Raw genomic sequence first — 21455 nt, forward strand, 5'->3', positions numbered from 1 at the left:
AAAATAGTTCTGCTGCTAATTTTGTGGAAACCATGACTCATTTCTTTTAAGCATCCATTGACGAACATAAAGGTCAAAAGAATAGCACTTATTTGATATATACACTGCAAAAAAATTATATGACCAATTAGTAATGACAACAATTGCAATTACATTGGGCAAGTGATATGCCCAATATGCCCCTTTTTATAAATGATAAAAGATTCAGCTATTTTTTAGCAATTTCATGCAGAGTCAGCTAATTTTTAGCAGTTTCAAAGTAAGTTTCATGTAATTGAAGTTGAAATGACTTAAACATCGAAGTTGATTGTACTTAATTTAAGGCAGCAGCTCTTTTCTTCAGTGTAGAAATTCTGTAACATTCTAAATGTCTCTAATATCACATTTTATAAATGTAATATGTCATTGCTGAATAATTTACATATAATATTAATGATGCCAAAATTTGAACAGCAGTCTAAACTCATTGACAATATTGTAGGAATAGGTGTACAGTGCATTGAGGCCAGAGTCACAGACAAGTGACTTCATTGAGGGCTCGTTTATATAATGTCAAGTAGTAATTAGATGTTTGATTAATTATAGTTTACTTTGTTATACACAAAATGTTGTCTTTGTTTACTAAACTAATTAAGATAACTGATATGATTCCTATATTTGCTATCTCTCACTCAATACATTATGGTTTTAAAATAATTTAAGAGGTAATGTATTTTACTTAAAAATACCTTAATGTAAAATTAACATTTTATAAATATCTTTAATATTAAAATAACTTTAAAATGTCATTTACACAAACTCTAACCTCAATTTATTATCCCATTGTGGATACTTGACCAAAACTTGCTCTCGACCCCTAAAATGTATAAGAAATAAGTAAACTTGCATGCAAAAAGCTTAATTTGAAAGCCTGACGATGCAAGAAAACACTGTTTATACGAGAAATTCTTTTGTTTTGACATCAACAGACATGCACATGAGACATACGCATACTAAATAAGTCAACAGAATGTTGGTGAAGGTGTTTACATGCAGAGTGAAAATGAGGTCATGGGTAAAAATCCCAGTTCGTGCCAGTTGTTTTCTGCTTAAAACACTTTACAGCACTTAAGAGGTTGTAACATTATGTTGTCGGGCTAATCTGTGATTATCAGTGTAAGATTGTGCATGTAAATGCATTAGGTGACTTTGGAGATCTGAATCTTTTACAGAACTGCTGCTGCGTCTGACAAGGTGCCTTAATATCATTTCCCATTACACGACAACTTGACTTATGGGGGTAATTTTTGGCTCTGCAAAGTCCACCACGGCTAATCATTATGTTCCAGGACATATTTCACAGCACCCATGTGTGGAAAACCCAGTATACACAGTGAGAAGAGTCTTGGGTTATCTTGTGCAGTCCCCCAAAAAGCCCCTCTATTGTTAGCAGTGGGAGTCAAAAGATATCTGAGACTCTAGGGCGACTGGTAGAGCATATTTATGAGGGTGTTGTAATAGAGTGAGGGGACTTAGGGAGTGACCAAAAAGCCAACGTCATTTAAAAACAATCGTAGATTTCTAGGTGGAACGGGACTCTACTCCCACGCTGCAACAAGTTAGGCAGGTTAGGCCTGATTCTAGATTTCAGTTCTCTTTCAGTCATTTAGGGAAGAGGCCTGTCACACCTGATCCATTCACATGACTGCACAAACACACGCTTAAGATTAAGATCATGACTCTGGAGTCATCTCAACTCAGAGAGAGTAGACAAACCAAAACACAACAGTATAAAAGCACGCAGCCATCCACACATACAGTGGCCCAAAAAGGATTTGAACACTTAAGCGACACTTAAAAGTGTAACAAAAAATCCAAGTGGCACTTACATGGCTTGGCTGAGTTGGCTCCACATTATATTTATCCGCATTGTTAACTCCTTATACCGTAAACCGCAGATTGAGATCCTCATAATAATCTAATTTGCTGGCTGTTACTAAAACCTGTTTCAGACCAATAGGTGACAGGGCTTTTACTGTCTATGCATAAATCAAACTTTTTTAATATATTTAACATATAAAACAGTTATTTTTAATTGTAATTACATTTTATAAATGTACAGTTTTTACTGTATTTTGATCAAATAAGTGCAGCCTCTGTGAGCATAAGAGAATCAAAGATAAGACTAAAAAAATCTTACAGACCCCAAACTAGTGGTGAAAATGGATGAAAACGAAGACAATATTTCTTGGACATTGTCAAACTTTGTGGAACATGTTTATCCCAGGACACCTGTGTAAACTTGAAATAACAAAGAGTTGCTCAGAAAGGTTAGTCCTGAAAAAAGCTATAGCAGCATATCTTTGCTGAAGCCACTTGATTTGATATATCGTATCAAATGCAATGAAATTCAAATATTCGTAAAAGTGTGACTTAAGTGTCCAAATATTTTTTTGGGGCCACTCTATGCAACATAATTAAGTGTCCTGAAGCTGAAATGCAAATTTCATTCTGAACTAGGTTTTCATACAAGAATATACGAAACACACTGAGTTCAGACTGACTGGCGATTCGTACATCTCAATCTTTCCATCTGAACCCTGCCAGCAACCCACAGAGTGATCTCCCAACTCTCTCCTTGCACTCTTAAAGTTCCACCTTCCTCCCTCCCTTCCCTTCATGCCCAGCATCAAAGAAACAGACCTTTGAACAACCTTGTCCCCATTTTAAAACCCAGTCTGTGCAGCTGGATAGACGAATAGAGTACCTAAACAGAGAAACCAAGTTTACGTCCCTAATAACAAAGATAATGCTAATGCCAAAATATTTCAGTGCTTTCAGGTCAACGATGAAGGGCCGATCAGAATATTCTCACACAGAAAACAGCAAATGTGGTAGTGATGTACCTGATTGATTTCATCCATCCCATTGCTGGCGAACTCAAAGACAAGCTCGCTTGACTGGACCGCAGTGGTCATGGTGTTGTAGGGAGAGAGAGAGGGTAGGACACAGGATGACAGGTAGAGGGTTCCTACCCCTCCACGCACTCCCCGAAAGCTTTGCTCCACACCACACCCCTCGGCACAGGAAGCACTCTGAAGCAGGAACACTGCTGAGGTAATCTGCTGCTTTCACAAAATGAGAGGCACTGTTAGGTAAAAACAGAGTTCCCTTTTTTGGTCCTGCACGCTGCTGACTCCAGATTTCCCCTCCAGATGACGGACAGGGTGGCGGAGGACTCAGGGCAACGATACTGCGTGATGGAGGAGGTTTCTCGCTCCAGCTGTGTCTGGGGCATCTAAACCTTCAAGAGAGAAACAGAGAGGAAAAAGAACATTAGGAAACTGGGACTGAGCAAAATGGGCTGTGTCACATTATCAGAGAGAGAGAGAAAGCTGGGATGGCCGGACGAGCCTGAGACAGCACCGCTGGGACTGAGGCTAATTTTCGGACTCTATGAAGCGTTCGCTCACTGCTGGGGTGACTTTCGGCTCACCAGTCCCATTCTTGGCTCCGAACACCCAAAGCTGCCTCAAAGACAGACTCTGTGGAAGTCTGTCCGGGCAGAGTGAAAAAGGACGAGTGGAAAACGTACTTTGCTTTCCAGCAACACATTCATTACTGGCACGCTTCATTTTCTTTGGCTCAGACTCTTTGGTTTACCCTCTGAGATCATAACAATACAACTGTCGCATCACTGTGTCACCCTGTATTCACTTGGAATCAGCCAATTGTTTAAAATAATACTTTAAATGTCTTTTTTAAATATTCAAAGTACTATTTTCATTACTTTAAATACTATTTTGAATTATTTGCCAAAAACCAACATGGCACAGATAATTCAAATATATTTACAATATTTGAATTATTTAAGATTATTTATAATATTTTAAATATTTACTTCATTATTTAAAATTATGTTTTATTTAGACAAAATAATACAGAATTTTAAATCCATGAGTTATCGACCATAACATGAAAATGTAAATAATAAGTTAATAGGCATCAGGTAGAATTTTAATATGGGTATAGCACTAATATCATTCACACTATTCTGATTGAATAATGTTTCAAACTGAGGATAAAATTCATTAAAAGCAGCAAGAAAGGTTCAGATGTAATAAGTGAACCTCTTCAGTGGCAGTGTGGAGGAAGGGGTGAGGGGCATGGATCACCACAGGATATGAGATCACCCAGCCTGATCAAAGGGGTACTGTAAACATTGTTGGGTTATCAGAGTAGAAGGGCCCAAACACACCCTCATCCAAAGTCCACATTCACTCCTCACACACTGAAGCCGGCTGAACTACGGAAACCCAAAAACACAAGAATCACGGGCCTGTGAGAGAAAGAGTACCCTCTTCCCAGCCCTGAGGCGGTGAGAAGGAACAGAAGGGTCTGCAGTCTGGTTAAAGATTAAACGAGTGCAGTGGAGAGAGGAGGGAAGGTTTGGACGAACCACTGAAGGGGGGGGGGGGGGGGTGGAAAATGGCAGGCAGCGGAGTGGCCCACATCTCCTCTGTGGCAGGGTGGGGCTTGTTTGCTTTGAAAGGACAGTGCGTCAACAAGTGCATACCACGTTGAATGGTGTCAGGGGGTTGGGGTAGGTGGGATGGGTGGGTACAAGTGTTTAATGGGGGCAGTTAAAGAGAATAGGAAAGATAGGTCAGTGTGGGTGTGGGTGGCAGGGAGCTCAAACAAATGTTCAGTTTAGCTCCGTCTCTGCTCAAGACCCCTGAAGCAGCTGGAGTCTCGTCTTCAACATGTGGCCTTGTCTCTTCATGAGAGGGACACGATGGTGTATCCCATGACAGAGAGGCCCAACCTATTATTAGCACTAACCAAACTAGGTGGTTGCTATGGTGTTCTGGTAGTTTTCTAGGGGCTTACGTCAAATAAAAACAGGTCAAGCCTCTTTGATGATCTGGTATGAGTATATTAAGAGATATTAAAATTCTGTACATTACTGATACTAAATTAATAATTATAGTTTTCATGTAATGGTCAATAACCAACAAACGGATCATATTATACTTTTAAACTATTATGTCTAAATAAATAAAACAAATGCTACATTATAATGTACAGTATATAAAAGAAATATTGATATTCTCGATCAGCCCATATATATCTAAAATAGACTGCCATTTAAAAGGTTGGGGTAGGTACTATTTTGTAATATTTTTGTCTCTTAAACTCACCAAAGCTACATCAAATCCTCCAGAAATCCTTCCAATATGCCACTTTGGGTCCTCAAGAAACATATCTTATAATTACCAATACTGCAAAGTTTTGCGAAAACCTTGACGCATTTTTTTCTAGGATTCATTCAAAAGTATTTATTTGAAACAGAAATATTTTGTAACATTATAAATGTCTTTACTGTAACCTTTAATCCATTAAATATTTCCTTGCTGAATAAAAATACTCCTTTCTTTTTAAAAAATATCAAACTTAAAGAAAAAATATCTGATGCATCATGCATCCCTATGTATTGGTTTTCTAAATATGGCAAGGTTTCCTACTTCACTTTCTAAGGTAAATCTATGGGGTATTTTAGAGCACTTTGTATCAAGTAAAAAATAACATTTCTTCTCAACAAACTGGACAATTTAAAAGTATCATCCATAACCGTAGTATAAACAGTGCTAAAAAAAATGATAATCACAACTATACTGATACCAGGCACATCAAGACCACACAGACTGGGTCATGCCTACCTCCGCAGTCTGGGAAAGCACTCGCCCATGAAGTCTCCGTAGTGCGAGCCAAGGGTCAAAAGTCGCCAAACAAGAGCATGACTGAGTTCTGCCTCCTCCTTTACAGACTAGCTCAAAATGGCCTCATATCATTTTCGGTTCTTCTTTCCAGTTCAAAAAGCTCTCCGCACCTCAAACTGCAGCTGCGTATGCCACAGCCAAAGCTCGCAGCTTGAAATTCTATTAGAGTCTACAACCCTGCTTTGGAGTAATGAAGTAATTCACACCACTTGACGGTGATATGCTGGATCACGCAAATTAAAGCGTGATATGGGATTGATGAGAACGTTTCACACTGAGAGATGAGCCTGGTGGGGAGCAAAATCGTGCAAATCTGTGATTGCATGCACCATGCTGCTCTCCGCACTGATTCCCAGTTGTATATAACAAGACCTCGTGCCAGGCACACGGTGAGTGATCTGCGCCACCGTGACAGCAGCCTGTAAACGATACAAGGGGATGCGACAAGTTGCCTATAGTCCCAACATGCGCACACAAACAAAGGCCTGCTGCACGTCATCCAGAGGCGCCGAGAGGGAGGTAGAGTTACTCAGTCCTCAAGACTTCAGTAAGCAAACACTCTCCAGGGTGGGGCTTGCATGGAATCACTCCATGGCTGAGGTCTGCCAAGGATACACATTCAGCAAACAAGGTAAAATTATGAGGTGTACATGAAAAACGTCTATCCGAGTCCTAATGCAGCAGCTGGAACCAGTCTGGCAAAGTGCCTAATCTGTGTTGTCAAACCAAGTAAATATGAAGCAAGACACTGACTAAAATGTTGGACAAAATAACCAGTTTTGAAGGGAGAATGATTACGAATAAATACATCTTACCCTATTGACCCTGTTGACCCACCCGCCCCTGTAGTGTCCTCAGCTGAGTTCAGTGTTGACCATGAAAGGATGTAACTTAAGCCAACCGAATGACTAAGCCATGAGTCACCCTGACAATGGAATTCAATCAAGGAGCAAGCAAATTCAAACACGAATGATCATCTAAAATAGGTGAGCGATTTGATGGGAAAGCTTATGGATTCAAGATGTGGTGTGATCGTGAGCTGCCTTATTCTGATGACATCACTAGGATGGATGGAAATGGTTTTGGAGAGGGCGAAGCAATCTCTAGTTACTCTGTGGGGAGTGACGTCATGGCAATGGTGATGTCAACAAATTTGAGAAAAACTAGTCTCAAAATAGCTTGGTATACTATAGGCTTTTGGAGAGACACTGACTAAGAGAAAGCGAGAGGAAAGTTAAGCTCTTTTCTTGCTAGGTCAGGAAGGCGGACTGGCATTCCTGGCATTCCTTGAATTTCAGAACATGCCAGTCTTGAGAGTTTTAGCAAAAATAGACTCCACATTACTCGCTCCACCAGCAAAATGTGACATTAAAACATGGCAGTGAACATATATGTGTCGTGTGAGACATCTGAAGGCTTGTTCTCACTTACTGAAGGGAAGAAAAACTGTGAGGGTGGAATTATGCCAAAAGCAGCCTTTCAATCAATATGGAGGACAAAGCCTCTTTCAACAAGGTCATCTGCTTGACTCAGCAGAACATGGATGTTTTTAGCGCAGTTCCTGTGAGGATGTGATGGTTCAACTCAAGTGAAGTCATGTAATGCTGTGATAATGAACTTAGGGACTTTACTCATCTATATGGTCACATATCATTTAAACAGTCCCGGCAAAAGTTGCTGGCCTGCTGCTGCTTTATGTCCAAGTAATACCAATATGTTAAACTCCACACAACACAGCACCGATTTTTAATAATATACAACTGAACAAAATATTAAATGTTCAAATATTTAATATTAATACTGTTCAAAGGTTTGGGGGCAGTAAGACTGTTTTATTGTTTTTAAATAAGTATTTTGTGCTCACCAAGGCTACATTTGTAATACTGCAAAATGAATTTTTAGAATCATCGTAATTTGCGAAATTAGGTGCTCAAGAAACATTTCTTATTATTATTCATGTTGAAAACAGTTGTGCCTTCTAAAAGAACAGCAATTTATTTGAAATTTAAATATATTTTAGGTTACACTTTATTTCGATAGTCCACTTTAGACATTCAACTAACTATAAGTAACTTTTCAACTAAATGTCAATTAACACATTAGAGTATTAGTAGACTGTAGTAACCTTTCAGTAGACTGTTAGGTTATGGTAGAGCTGTTAGGGTTCTGGTTAGGAAAACAAGTTGACTTATAGTCAGTAGAATGTCTGTTGGGGTTATCAGATATTAAGCAGACAGTTTACTAATACTCTAATGAGAGTTGGTTGACATGTAGCTGCAAACTTATAGTTGGTAGAATGTATAAAGTGACAAAGTGTTAGTGTTACCATATTTTGTAACATTATGAATGTAATTTGAGTAAAAATACAATTTAAAAAAAAAAACACATTTGAATAGTAGTTTAAATATAACAATTAGGATAAAATATGTAATGAAATGATTTATAGTAAAGAAATTATTTTGAACCAGTGATTTGTCTTCTTTTTATCAATATTACTGTTTGATTTAAATCAACAATATATGTTAAATAATGACATATTGTTGACATAATTTCTAATGTATTGTCCCACTTGTTGACAGTAAGATAAGACGAAACTGACTATGTATACATATATAGCTATCTTAGATGAGCATTATGATCAAACAGCCCATGTACCAGTTCATGCACTCAGCCGCATTAGCGTTACTTTTGCATGCAATTATGGATGAGATCCGAATATGCACATCTGAAAGCAGCCACATGTCAGTAAAAATAGCGAATATACTATACCGAGTACTGCTATATGTACATTTATTTTTTAGTCTTAGTACTGGTATTTGAGATCCCTACATTGATGAGAAAGGCTGTCTTTCTCTTCTTCTAAAAGTGATGTGAAAGTTTCAGCCTTTTGTTGGTCACAGAACTGAAGAAGAGTGTATTATACATGAGGGAGAAAGGTCAAGGGCCTGTGAGGCGTATGTTTGCTAATTCAACAGAACAAGAGAGACGGCAATTAATGAGACGAGCATGCAAGCAACTCCCATGGCCACATCAGCCTACAACAACACGGCACAGAAGTCGACAATTCACAGCGTGTTTCCAACACAGACCAAAAACGTGTTTTGAGGATAAAAGCATAAAACCAGCTAAGATTTCAGAAAAGTACATTATTAAACCTTGAGCAATCTTAGTGAGGAAAAGGGAATGACAAAAAAAAAAAAAAAAAGCGCAGAGAAAGACAAACACGTTGCTTCGAGAACCGCCACTTCTGCCATGCTAAAACCGAAAGAGAGAAGAAAGGCTTTACCTTCTGCTAGCTTTGCAGGGGATGGAGCAAATTTAATCTGATCTCTCAAGTCTTGTACTTTTCCACTCCCCCTGAAGGTGCTAGAAGTCAAGGGGCCCACACCCACCTCAGACAGGAGCTGTTATCTTTGAGCCTGGAGCTCAGCTCAGCAAACATTAAAGGCTGGGGAGGACAGACTGAGGCCAGGTGAAGGCAGAATCCCTGCCACTAAACTCAGTAGGGTCTAAAGACACTTAGTTAACATCAGTTGTTTTGATCTCTCCCAGAAGATGAAAGAGAGCATCCCCCCCATTCATGATTTTCCAAACAATTTTAAGATGATTCAAATTGCATTTTGTTCAGTTTACCTGGTACTGGAAGTAAAAAAATGGATGTTTTCCTACCTAAAATTATACAACCTACACTATGAAATGAGTTTCCAGTCGGTCAAACTTTAAGCCACGGTAAAGGAACCCTATAGCCTAAACGCATTTAAATGCAAAAGGAAAAAGAACAGCCACAACTGACCTGTGAATCGTGCAGTGACAGGAAATGCATCACTGAGCAGTCGGTTTCTGCTACTTCCTGACTGTTAGACCACAAACAAGCGAACACTTCTCTCTCATTTTGAGAGTGGAAACTTCTTCCCCTTCCTCTTAGATTCCGTATTTCTCACTTTTTTGTTTTTGACATGTTTGACTGCCATATATTTATATTTAGTTGGTAACCACTATTTGAATAAAACATTATGCTTTAACAATAACAGCATGGCACACAGTCTACTCATCAAATCACATGTATAGATTTTTTTTTTTTTTATGTTTAAAAGGGTCCCTCCTTTTACACTGAACCTCTGTCTTTGTCTCCATCAGATCTTGCCACCCTTCAGCGGTTTGTTTCTGAGAAAAAAAACAAGTCTGGTTCTCCGAATTCTAAAAAAAACATCTTCAGACACCCTCAAAAAGCATCACTTATCTCAGTTATCATCCCAATGAGCTGATACCACCACACGCACAATCAACAAATGTATTATGGACTAAAACCATCAAGATCGAGCTCACAAACACAAATCTGATGATTTAAAAATACATATATCCTCAATTAGAAACAAACGGCTTTATAGACTCAATTCCATGTAGCATGGGTGTCACAGACTGAGGTTAACTACTGAGAAAACAACATGAGGAACAGCACTTGGTGCACCCTTACTCACTTCCTCTCTCACATCTTTTACTCTCAGTCTCAGGGTTCATCTGCGACTATTCGCTTAGCCATTTCCTCTACGGGGATGTAGTGTCGTCAGGCATTGGTACAAATGCTGATGGGCAAGAGAAGCGCTGATGTTTAAAAATGTAAGCAGATTATTTCTTACCAGCAGCGAGCTGAACCCAACTGATGGACTTCTTAAAAAGGCACATGGTGTGTGCTACATAATGTTAAAAATGTTCTTCCCCGTGATCTGTTTCTACTATGTGGCAAGAGGCCGCACACCACAGATAGGAAGACACGTCAGACTTGTGAAAACAGGACAGGAAATTGCCACAGGGCCTAAAAAGACTAAAGCTATTGTTGTACTTCAAACTTTGAGCCCCAAAAGGTAAAAGTTATCCTACAACTGCCAGTATTTACAAAATGGCATATTGGCATTGGAATGATAATAGGGAGGGATTAGTAAAATTCTAAATGTAACATTTCCTACATTAATACAAATAAATAAAAATACAAAAATTTTCCAATATCAGCTGTACAAACATATGCTAAGGATTTTTTTTTTTTTTTTTTTTGCCAAAAGCAATAATTTTCCAAATGAATTGATTGTGTGTATTGCTATACAACTGTTTCATTTTGACGTGCTGCTTGAAGAACCTTCCAGCATCTAATTGTTAGAATCTTTTGAACTTTATTCAGCGCTGTTTCCAGCAGCATAAGACATTTAAAAAAACATTTCAGATATTTGAGTACAAAGAAATGTTTTGGCTTCTATGCAGGAACAATTCCGAGCATGACAAGAGAAACTCAGGGCTTTCAGTCTGATACTGACTTCAAACTCTTAAGCCAAGAGTTTGCACCTCCCTCTCACTCACAATCATCTGACCATGTTTAGAATCTGTTATCTATGACGCACTGTGTGACACTTCTATTGTTTTATTCTGCTTATGATTTAGTTTCTGCAAAAATATCTAGAACATCCATCTCACACTTGAGTAAATAAAATTCAACTAACTTAAAATGCATTGAATTCAACGCCTATTTGGTTCAACCATGGAACCTGGTAGAAATCAAGGCTTTCGGGGACGTTCTAGCAGTCCTCGGGCAGTATTTAACATGCTTACGTCTATGGCGAATGTACTGTTGTGAAATAGCGCCACCCCCGCCATCTTGACTCACCCATCCCCGATGTGTTTACACTCATACCAATACCAACATGTCACAGCATATGTCTGCACAAGGAGGGAAAAATGCACCCTGAATACAGCAGAAAAAACATGTCTTGCGCTTGCATACTACAAAATTAAATTCTAGGAACCCTAAAGAGTCAGCGATGACACGGCTCGGATTCTACAGTTGATAAGACCATCGACATCACAGGGTTTTCGCTAGCCGTAAAGCAATAAAATTCAAAGTTCACATTTTAGCTCACTGTCACTGAAAGAGAAACCAACTGTTTGAAGTTCCTCTCTATGCTTGAGGCCTTGTGAAAAAAAGCATGCATGAGAAACACAACTCTTGCCTGAAATCAGCTAAACATCTGTAAGCTGAGGGTACAACGAAACTGAAGCTGGCTGCTAAATGCAAAGAGCATTCCAAACAGGTCTGGACATAAAATTCATGAGATGTCCACAAATGAAAAGCTGCATTTGTATGCACAGTCTACTAAGTGAATCATTGTTGTCATTGCCATTGTTCTAGACCCTTCAAAATATTTTGAAATGTAAAACGTGCATTTATACCTTCATCCAAATCTATCTAAACTGAACCTGGGTATTGCATTTGCAATGTGGATATTCAATTTGTTTGTTTTTTTGACAGACAGACAGGTAGACATCTAGGCCGATAGCTGGCTAATAGCTGTTGTCATTTTCCAGACTATACCTAAATTACAAAGTAATTGGAGCAACCCATATCTGTCTTTGTATTTATCTAGTCCAGAAGCCATTGATAAAACCATCATGCTCTAAAACTAAATCATACACTCCTTGCTGCGAGGCTGGCACTCCTCGATTATCATGGATCATAAAATACATTATAGCTGACACAATTGGCCCAAAATAACTGACATTCATGTCATTTATCATAAGTTATGTAAGGTTTGCCTTTAGCCCAGTAGAGCTGCAGGGGCCATGTGCAATATGTGATGTAGTTCTCTTCTAGTCACGTCATGCGGTCCTGACTATGGCAAAATGGAAGAGGAGGTGCAGCATGAAAGGAGGTCACTTACATTTCCATAAAGTGATTACATATCAGTTAAATGGTATAAATCTGCATACTAAGTAAAAAAAAAAAAAAAAAGCCCATCTTATATTCAGTAATAAGTAAGTACGCTAAGATGGTACTGTGACCGACTCTTCATTATGAGACCCGGAATATATACCCAGGGATGAAATTAAACGCATAAGCCAACCAGCCGCTTCATGTTTTATCTCTAAAACAGCACAGGTTTATTAAACTACAAAACATACTATAAGCTCTACTACTCTGAATGCGGTGATATTTTTCTGTGAAAGGCTGATGATGAGTCCACAGTACTGTAAGTGATATGTTTAGATAGCTTTCAGATCCATCCTGGTTAATAAAACCCCATGGGAAGAGTGTACAGGAAGACCTTTCTTTTTACCAATGACTAACTGCAGGCTAATTGCGTAATTATTCATTATTCCCCATGAACCAACTCTGTAGCTACTGTTGCAAAGACTTTTTCAGGTGCTGAACCAGAATAACATTATGAAATCTAGTAAGTGTACCATTAATTTTCTTAATTTCACAGAAGGCATATACTCTTGATATCAAAGTCATTTACTGCTGGAAAGGTTTGAATGAGCTGATGTGACTGTTGGCCCGGGCATCACCTGTGTCCAGCGGAGAAAAACAACGCAAAGCAAACACCACCGCAATAAAACACACCACTATAAAATAATAACGCTCCACTTCCCCCATTCATCCATTTAAATCTCTCAATACAAGAGAAAAGAGAGGACTGGAGTAAAGAAGAATAGCTCTAATGACTTTCAGAGATCAGTGATGGGAGAGAGATTACACGTTAACATTTTGTTGTCGTTGTTTGTCGGTTCATGAGAAGGCGGTATGCAGATGCTCGTGGTACTGTAGGTTTTTATTCGGGTCAATATTTGAGAAGGATCGCTGGCCTTTGTAGTGCCATCGTTTGCACATGATAGCAACGAGATGAGAAAAGCCAACAGTAATATGCGATGCCATAAAAGAGGGAGCTTAAAAAAAAGTAGTTATCATCTCAAATCTACATATACAGATAGTTACAATATCCTGAAGTGAGACGAGAAATACAAAACACAGTTATCCATCAAATCAGCAGAACCTGATAGTAAAGCATTTGGGCTCACTGCAAGGTACATGGCACTAATTTGTGCGTATGCAATAGACAGAATATCTCATGAGAATTGTTAACACTAAATGAGACTCACAATGAAAATGTAAACAAGGAGTGGCTGTTGCCAAGAAACCGACTGTAAAGTGACCTATAGCATGTGGAGGGACATGACACAGATACAATGGGGTAAAAATGAACCAACCAAGATATGATGATAAATAATATAGCCATTTAACATGTTTTTGCATGCATATATATATATATATATATATAAATATATATATATATATATATATATATATAGTCTGCAGAAGAAAATTATCTAATTTAAGGTTATTGATTAGCGTTGTTGATAGCACATCAAATAAACTCTCTTGTAATGTCTTACAAAAAAAAAAAATAATTTTCAGTTATTTTACCACATTATAACTATAATTTAAAAGATTCCTGCCAGAGGCTGAAATCTCATCCTTTTTTTGACTATCACTCCAAATATGTTTGCAACACAAGTGACAGTAACCAATGAACTAATAGAGATGTTTTTTTAAGCAATAAGGGTTGACATGTGGCCTGAACTGAAACCAACTGGTATCCTCATTTAATAACTAGGCCTACTGTGAAATGGCAAAGATTCTCTCAGTTTAACTAATAAATATATAGAGCTTTTCTGACCATACAGAACTTAATTTGTTTTATAGTTTTAAGTTTGAACTGTTTGAACACTGAAAATGTACTTTTTTTTAAAAAAAGGCACTACTTGATGAATATACAAAAACTTTAAAGTAGATCTGCACAATTCTGCATAATTCAATGGACAATTCTGGATTTTTTTTTTTCAAATAGAGATCACGATTCTCCCGCAATTCTGAACAGTCAACTAAATAAAATAACATTATTAGAGGTTCTGACAAAATATAAACTTCTGTCTATTTAAATAAGTTTCATTAACTAGAATGAATATATATTTTTAATTGTTTTGAATGAATGATTCAATGACTCAATCATAAAGACTTCACTTGTTTCATTACTGGATGAATCAGCATTTTTGAATGAATCTCGTCATCACCTGGTGGCATAACACAATCGGTATTTTAAGCGCCATGTTACTTGTAAGGGGATTTGGTCTATTTTAATCACTACCTTAGACATCAGTGTTTATATCTGTACTTCTGTCTGTGATCATTATAATTTTTGATATAAATAAAGATACTGTGTGGTTGAAATTATTTGTGAAGCTGTTTAATTCTATACAGGACAACTGCTCTCTCTAGATCAGCGTCAGCGAGAACACAGCTTTAATCAAAGGTTTAATAGACACAGCCGAATCATTGTAATTTAGGAATATAATCGAATGGGTGTTTGAATTGAGATTGCGATATTTTAACAATTAATCATGCAGGTTTACTTTAAAGTAATGCTGAAAACACACTTTTTGGAGATGGGGGCAGTAAATGACAACTGCCTCCAGTCTGTAGAGTTTTCAAGGGTCTCCAGTGTTCTAGGATTTCAATTTTCATACACCGTCAAACCACACTCAGCATTATTATCATCACATATGCATTATTTTAAAGGATTATTTTGGTTAGCTTACAAAGAATATTCAATCACCCCCATAGGTTGTGATGTAACTAAATAATTAGTGAGTACATCTTCCTCTGGGTGACGTAATATATTTCTTGGCAACCAGGCTGCCAACCTTTGGATAGTTCACCCAAAAATGAAAATGTTGTCATCATTTACTCAACATCAAGTTTTTCCAAACCTGCATTAGTTTCTTTCTTCTGTTGAACACAACAAAAAGGATATTTTAGAGAATGTTGGCAATCAAACAACTTGAAACTCAATGGCTATACTGTCAACTGTTTGGTTAGCAACATTCTTTAAAATTATTTTTGTGTTCAACAGAAGAAAGAAACTCATGCAGGTTTGGAGCAACATAGGTGGGTGAGCAAATGATGACATCATTTTCATTTTTGGGTGAACTATCCAAAGGTTGTCTCTATACAGGCTTAAAAGAACATCAAAATAGGCCAAAGGAAAATAAATGAACACTAATATAATCCTTCCTTTTCTACTACAAACAGATTTAGTTAGAACCTTCTAATATTATCATTCAAATAAATAAATAAATAAATAATATCACTCTAAATTGTAAGCTAAAATGCACAGCATAAGCACCTAAAATGAAAAGAAGGTTCACTTGGACATTTCCAACAGCCTATATCTTTATTTAGCATCATGATGATATAATGCTGCACATCAAAACCATACATCCTAATTTTAAAACTGAGTAAAAAACTCCCATTAAACCATCAGAAACTAACACATTTTCATTAGCATGTCTTTTTAGAGCTGTGACTTGTGGTTTAATGTTCTGTTAAACACAACCACCCACAACTTGAAAGCCTGCTAGAGTATAACGTCAAAGCCTGCGTTTCTCTAAAACGCTAAATACTTGCTTAGCTGCTCACCACACGTGTTGCTTTAGAGCTTGCAAAATGGTTGCTTCTATTCACAGCGTTCAAACTGTGAAGCTTTTTGTTTTCAGAGTCTTTGTGAGCCTCCATTGCATGTAATTGCATTTCAAGGCTGGTATCTGCCAGGAGCTGTTCCTCTGAAAAGCAATGCATTGTAATGGTGATAACATGTCACATGTCTGTGTATTCGATGTTTACCAGATAGACTACATTAGACACAGGGGCTGGCACTTTACTGTAGTTATGGAAGGTAACCACTAGTCCTCATCTGGTTCATCTCAACACACATTCATCTGTGTGCATCTAAAGCACTAGATGAAAACAGATATTCAAACTCCGAAGCATCCAAGACACTGGTACAAAACACTAAGCTGGTGTCAGCACAGTAAACCTTTTTATTGCACGGTGCAAATGGGAATATGTCATCCATGATGCTTTAAGTCTGGAATGGCACAATGCTGACAGCATTCCTCCTAAATGAGAATGCCAGGCGGCTGACTGGACTCAAGAATGGCAGTAGACCAGGTTACAAACAGACAGAGGCCTTTCTATCAAAAGAGGAACTTGCAGCTGTTTTGAAAATGTGTTTGCAATGCACTGTTTCATAAGACTAATGTCAATACAGCCTTTGATTGCGAGTTTTTTGGTGTGTGTATGATTGTTTGGTTATTTTTTAGCACTTTGGCAATGTGATGTTTTTTTTAGACTTATTTATTGAATAGTACACTCTAAGCAAAAAAGACTAGTAGATTGGTTTACATGGGAAGTGGTCTGACATCAAACATGTGATATCTAGCTCATCTCTGGTGAGATACAACAGTGTTAACGTGGAAAGTGATATTCAATTTCTGACGCACAATGACATAAACGCATAAAAAGACACGTTCGATTTTCAAAAAGCACATTTAGTCTTTCTAAAGTTGTGGTCACATTTACAAAATTTCACAGGCAAAAAAGATCCATTGTCTATTTAGTGGAGAGATGAATGAAGCACAGCTCATACTGAAATCACTGAAATCAAGCCAAGCAGTTTTCTGATGTTAAACAATATGAATGCATGCGGGTAAAACTTTTAACCTCACACAAACTTCCCGATAGCTTGGATTCCTGTTGAAATAACTGAAAAATTGCAGATCAATAGAAAATGTAATCACAAAATGTGACCAAAACTGCAACATAGTTGATTCTCTCATCTGCTACGTAGATCTGAAAGTTGAATTACAGAAGTTTCTGTAGAAATGCCTTCTTAACCAATTAATGTTCTTGTTCTTACTATAGAGGCATACTATTTGGTAGGATTTTTTGACCATAATTACTCAAAAGCAAATTAAAACCTGGTATACCACATGATAACCTATATGTCCAGGGGAACAGGATGTAAATTGACGTTCTCAACTCCAGAACAACATAAAGAGCCATTCAGTGGGCACAGTTTCAGTGGAACATCAGCCACCAAAGCATGAGATAAAACCCAAAACTGGTGTAGCAGGTGGGTGGGAGTCGTTGACTTCTTCAACAAAAGGGCATTTCCCAAAAGAAATAGTGGGCCACTCTTCCTTATAATGCAGAGGACATAATGTTTATCTTGGTTAAACTGACTGACCATTTGTTCCACTTTCTTTGATGTAATGTATGTTTTGGACAAAATCCCATTATCTCTATTTGTTTGTATGGATTAAATATAAAATAATTGATATGGTCTACAAATTCAAAGTTGACACTGGATAAGTTACTATGTACTAGTTTGTGATAGTGCATCTTCTACCAGTATATCAGGTACCTGAGAACTTAGGCATGCCAGTCTGAGCTTGTTTTAGGAATCAGAAGGTTTCGACACTGAGCATGTGTGTTGCTCAATGGAAATGGGGAGAGCAGTATGAAAATGTGATGCAAATCTCCACAAGCAGTCAACAACAGATCAACAAAGGAATGATTGCCTGGACTTTTTCAGCAGAACACTACTGCTTTCAGTAAAAATTCAAAGATACCCAACGTTGACACAATTGTCATCTCATATGGTGATCTCATTTAACTTTTCACTTATAAATAGTTTGGGTTTTTTTGCATACTGTTGTCATGGTCACATTAGATATATTTAAATTGTAGTCAGTTTCAAATTTCCTAAACATTTCTTAGAGTATAACGTCAATTAGCTCAATGACAACGACACTAACTTCAAAAGCTAAGATAAAGAACTTTCTAAAGGCTTTATGCTATATGACAGGAACTTTTTAAACATTGAAAAAAGATACCCTCAAAGCCTCTAATTAGCTACCAAACTGGTTCCTCAATCTACAATTCCAAAAATTTAATTAAAGCTGGAGGGATGCCAAAGCATAATTTCAAAAAACTGAACAAACCGTAGTCTCCAATATAAGCCTCAACAACAGCTCTCATAACCATCCACACATAGGGCTGCACGATATTTTGGAATATCGCAAGCGTATATACATACCGCGATATCCATGATTTTTAATACTCCAAAAGATTTCAAAAAGTCCACATTGTAGTTTGACGCAGACAGTAGACTAGACACATGACTTTACATACTTTTGAGATGCTTAATGTTATTAGGCGCAATAAGCAAAGTATTCATACGCATAGAAAGCAGCCTTTCAACAGTCAGGCTAAAAAACAAGCCATGGCATTGGCAACATTGTAAAAGTAGCCAAATTCCACGGGAAAACCGTGACCTTAGCAACACTGCTGCTTCCATCTGTGTGCTTAATGTTCATCAAACAAAAAAAAAAAAACAGAAAAATCACACACTGCTCTTGGCTGAATAACTTTTGCAACTTTAATAAGAATCAGAAGACTAAGATGTATTTTATTTTCTGTAAATCTACCTTAACCCCCCTGGTTTACTTCTAAAAGTGATGTGAACAGCAGTGTTTAACTGTAGCATTACATACAAAGCAAGTGTTATTTTCTCACAAAAAAAAAAAGAATGTGAAACATAATGTTCAACTTTTAAATAAATTAAACAAATGAAATGCATTTTACGCACTTTTTCATTTTACACAAAGAATTATCACATCACATATTGAATATTGCATTATTCAACGAGTAATGGCATATTGCATTTTTCTTCAATAACTTCAATATCAACAACTAATCCATGCCACACAATCCTGTGACAGGAAGAGGACAAATATTCTTTGTCAAGCCCAACCCTCTTGTGTTCTCCATGCTAGACCAGCTAGAGCAGTTTGGTCCACCCCTCCTGCTCAGCAGGACCTAATGATCCAATTACAGGCAGGGACTTGTTGACGCTGTTTTATGTGAAGAGCCAATCTGACACTACCAGCTTCCCTGCCAACTGTGACAGAAACTCAGACCTGAAGAGAAGCCCCACACAAAGCAATTCACAGCAAAGGGGCCTGTGTTTTACTACTGGCCAACTCCAGGTGCCTTGGCTCATTTACAATACAAATCAGGGACAGCCGGGTATAATGGTTTCAGTGGTGTTGGTATCTCCCACCTAACAGGGGGCCTGACAAGATAACAGAGCCATTAAAGTAAAATCTGATATTGCCCTGAACACCTGAGGTCATATGACATAGGGTGTGTTGGATGGGGGAAAATTCCCTAGAAGTCCACAATTTCTGACCTCCACCAAACTGCTCTCATATGTGATTCTGACAAGTGAATCAAACGTAATCGTATCGTAATATTTGACATTACAAATTGCAAATAAGAAGCTCAATATGATGTTAGTTGAATATCTATAAAAGACCTTAAAATGTAATTAGGAATATTACCAAAATATGAATTAAAAGTGCAAGCAATGACCTTAGCTTAAAGCTGCTGCCCGTGTGACTGTCTGAGCTAAAAACTCTTTCAACATCCCTCTTGGCCATGGCCACATGCTTGAATATAATCGTGTCAAAAAAAATTACTGTTTTCGCTAGCAGACTGATTACCCTGCTACTTACAGCTAGTCTCAGCACATACCATGGAGATGATGACACAAGTTACTATAGTAAGTATGGTGTCAGGCATAATTACACGTGGTGAACTCAGGCAAAATGACGTTCTACGAGCGTTATATCTCATAAAGAGAGAAAGAGCAAAAAAAGAGGTGCTCGGGTGCAATGAGTAGATTTGTTTGTCACTCTCCTCTCTCCAGAGTTACTGTGGTTTCTTAGCACAACAGGATGAGCAACATTCAGACAAGGTTTCACGGTAATGATGAGGCCTGATAAGCCAGTCTAAAAATCAAACTGAAATCTAAAAGCCCACGTAATGGAATCAATGACACACTACGCAAAAGCAAATTCATCAGTTACGTGAACAAAAGGTACATTGGCGCACTGTGAAAACTTGGCAAAATTGTAAGCATATAGCTAAAACAGAGAAAGATGTAATTGAAAAGTTTATTTTGACACTGCAACCCACTCCAACCGTCGTATGGGCTTGGTCAACAGGCTTACAAAACACGATTGCCTACCTCACTCTCGGTTCCCATATAAGGCAATGATACTTTGCAAAACATGTGACTATAAACTTGTAAATACCGCACACTATATCATAAATACATTTCGTTCGATTTGTACAACTGCAGTTTTTACACACGTCTGCAGCAATTTGTAATAAAATTGTCAATCATTTGACCAATAGTAGACTAAAAGCACATATTATTGATTTGCTTAGCTGCATCGTAATATATATACAGTATACATATATATATATATATATATATATATATATATAAACTTGACCTAAAATCAGAAAATATATTGAATATACAGGTATATATATATATATATATATGTATATGTAAGAATATATTGCATATACAGGTACATGGAAAAAAGATGAATAATGCTTACAAAGTGAAGACAACAGATACTTGGCGCTAACAGATATACAACAGCATAATATTACGTCATAAAGATATAAAATGGACACTAACCTTATACGTTCAGTGGTTTCATGTCAAACTCCATGGTTATGGAGTTAAACATACATGAAAAAAACTCAGATAAAAAATGTATTATTTTAAAAAAGAGAGATTACGTTGACAGAAGTAAAAAAAAAAATAATAATAATCCAAGGGTGTGTCTAAAGCGAATCAAATGGCATGTTCAAGGTGTTGAACACTGACCTGCCCTCTGCCTCTCCCACTCGCTTCAGTGGTAGAGCGAACGAAAATGAGAACATTGTAGGGGAGGGCAATGGTTGCGCGTTGAAATCTTTAAAAAAGAGAAGTACTGCAAAGCAAAGCTCTCTCTCACTGTGACTCATCCCCCTGAGTAACCACTGACAGACAGGCTGTAAAAAACAGAACTTCGCCTTGGAACCAATCAGATGCAAGGGCAGACCTAATATGCAAATTACTTCAGGTGAGCTCAGGCTGTGGTTTGGATTGGATGGTGAGGGCAGTGGGG

The 21455-nt window shown here is 37.6% G+C and overlaps 1 protein-coding gene across 4 annotated transcripts in view; it reads right to left on the reverse strand.

Moving 5' to 3' along the window:
* The window catches only part of elf1 (E74 like ETS transcription factor 1), a 41744-nt gene that overhangs the window by 11217 nt on the left and 9072 nt on the right, over window positions 1–21455 (reverse strand). For 2 of the 4 annotated variants that reach the window (XM_039655189.2, XM_089134937.1), the window contains one exon: window positions 2886–3283. In XM_039655189.2, coding sequence (XP_039511123.2) covers window positions 2886–2957 — 72 coding nt within the window. In that variant the 5' untranslated portion in view covers window positions 2958–3283. Of the gene's footprint in view, window positions 1–2885; window positions 3284–10396; window positions 10530–20980; window positions 21293–21455 lie in introns of those variants that run through there. The other 2 variants (XM_039655188.2, XM_039655190.2) reach the window with 2 other exon arrangements.

The sequence above is a fragment of the Pimephales promelas genome, chromosome 9 (assembly GCF_988280905.1).
Source record: "Pimephales promelas chromosome 9, fPimPro1.hap1.1, whole genome shotgun sequence".
NCBI classification, from domain to species: Eukaryota; Metazoa; Chordata; class Actinopteri; order Cypriniformes; family Leuciscidae; genus Pimephales; species Pimephales promelas.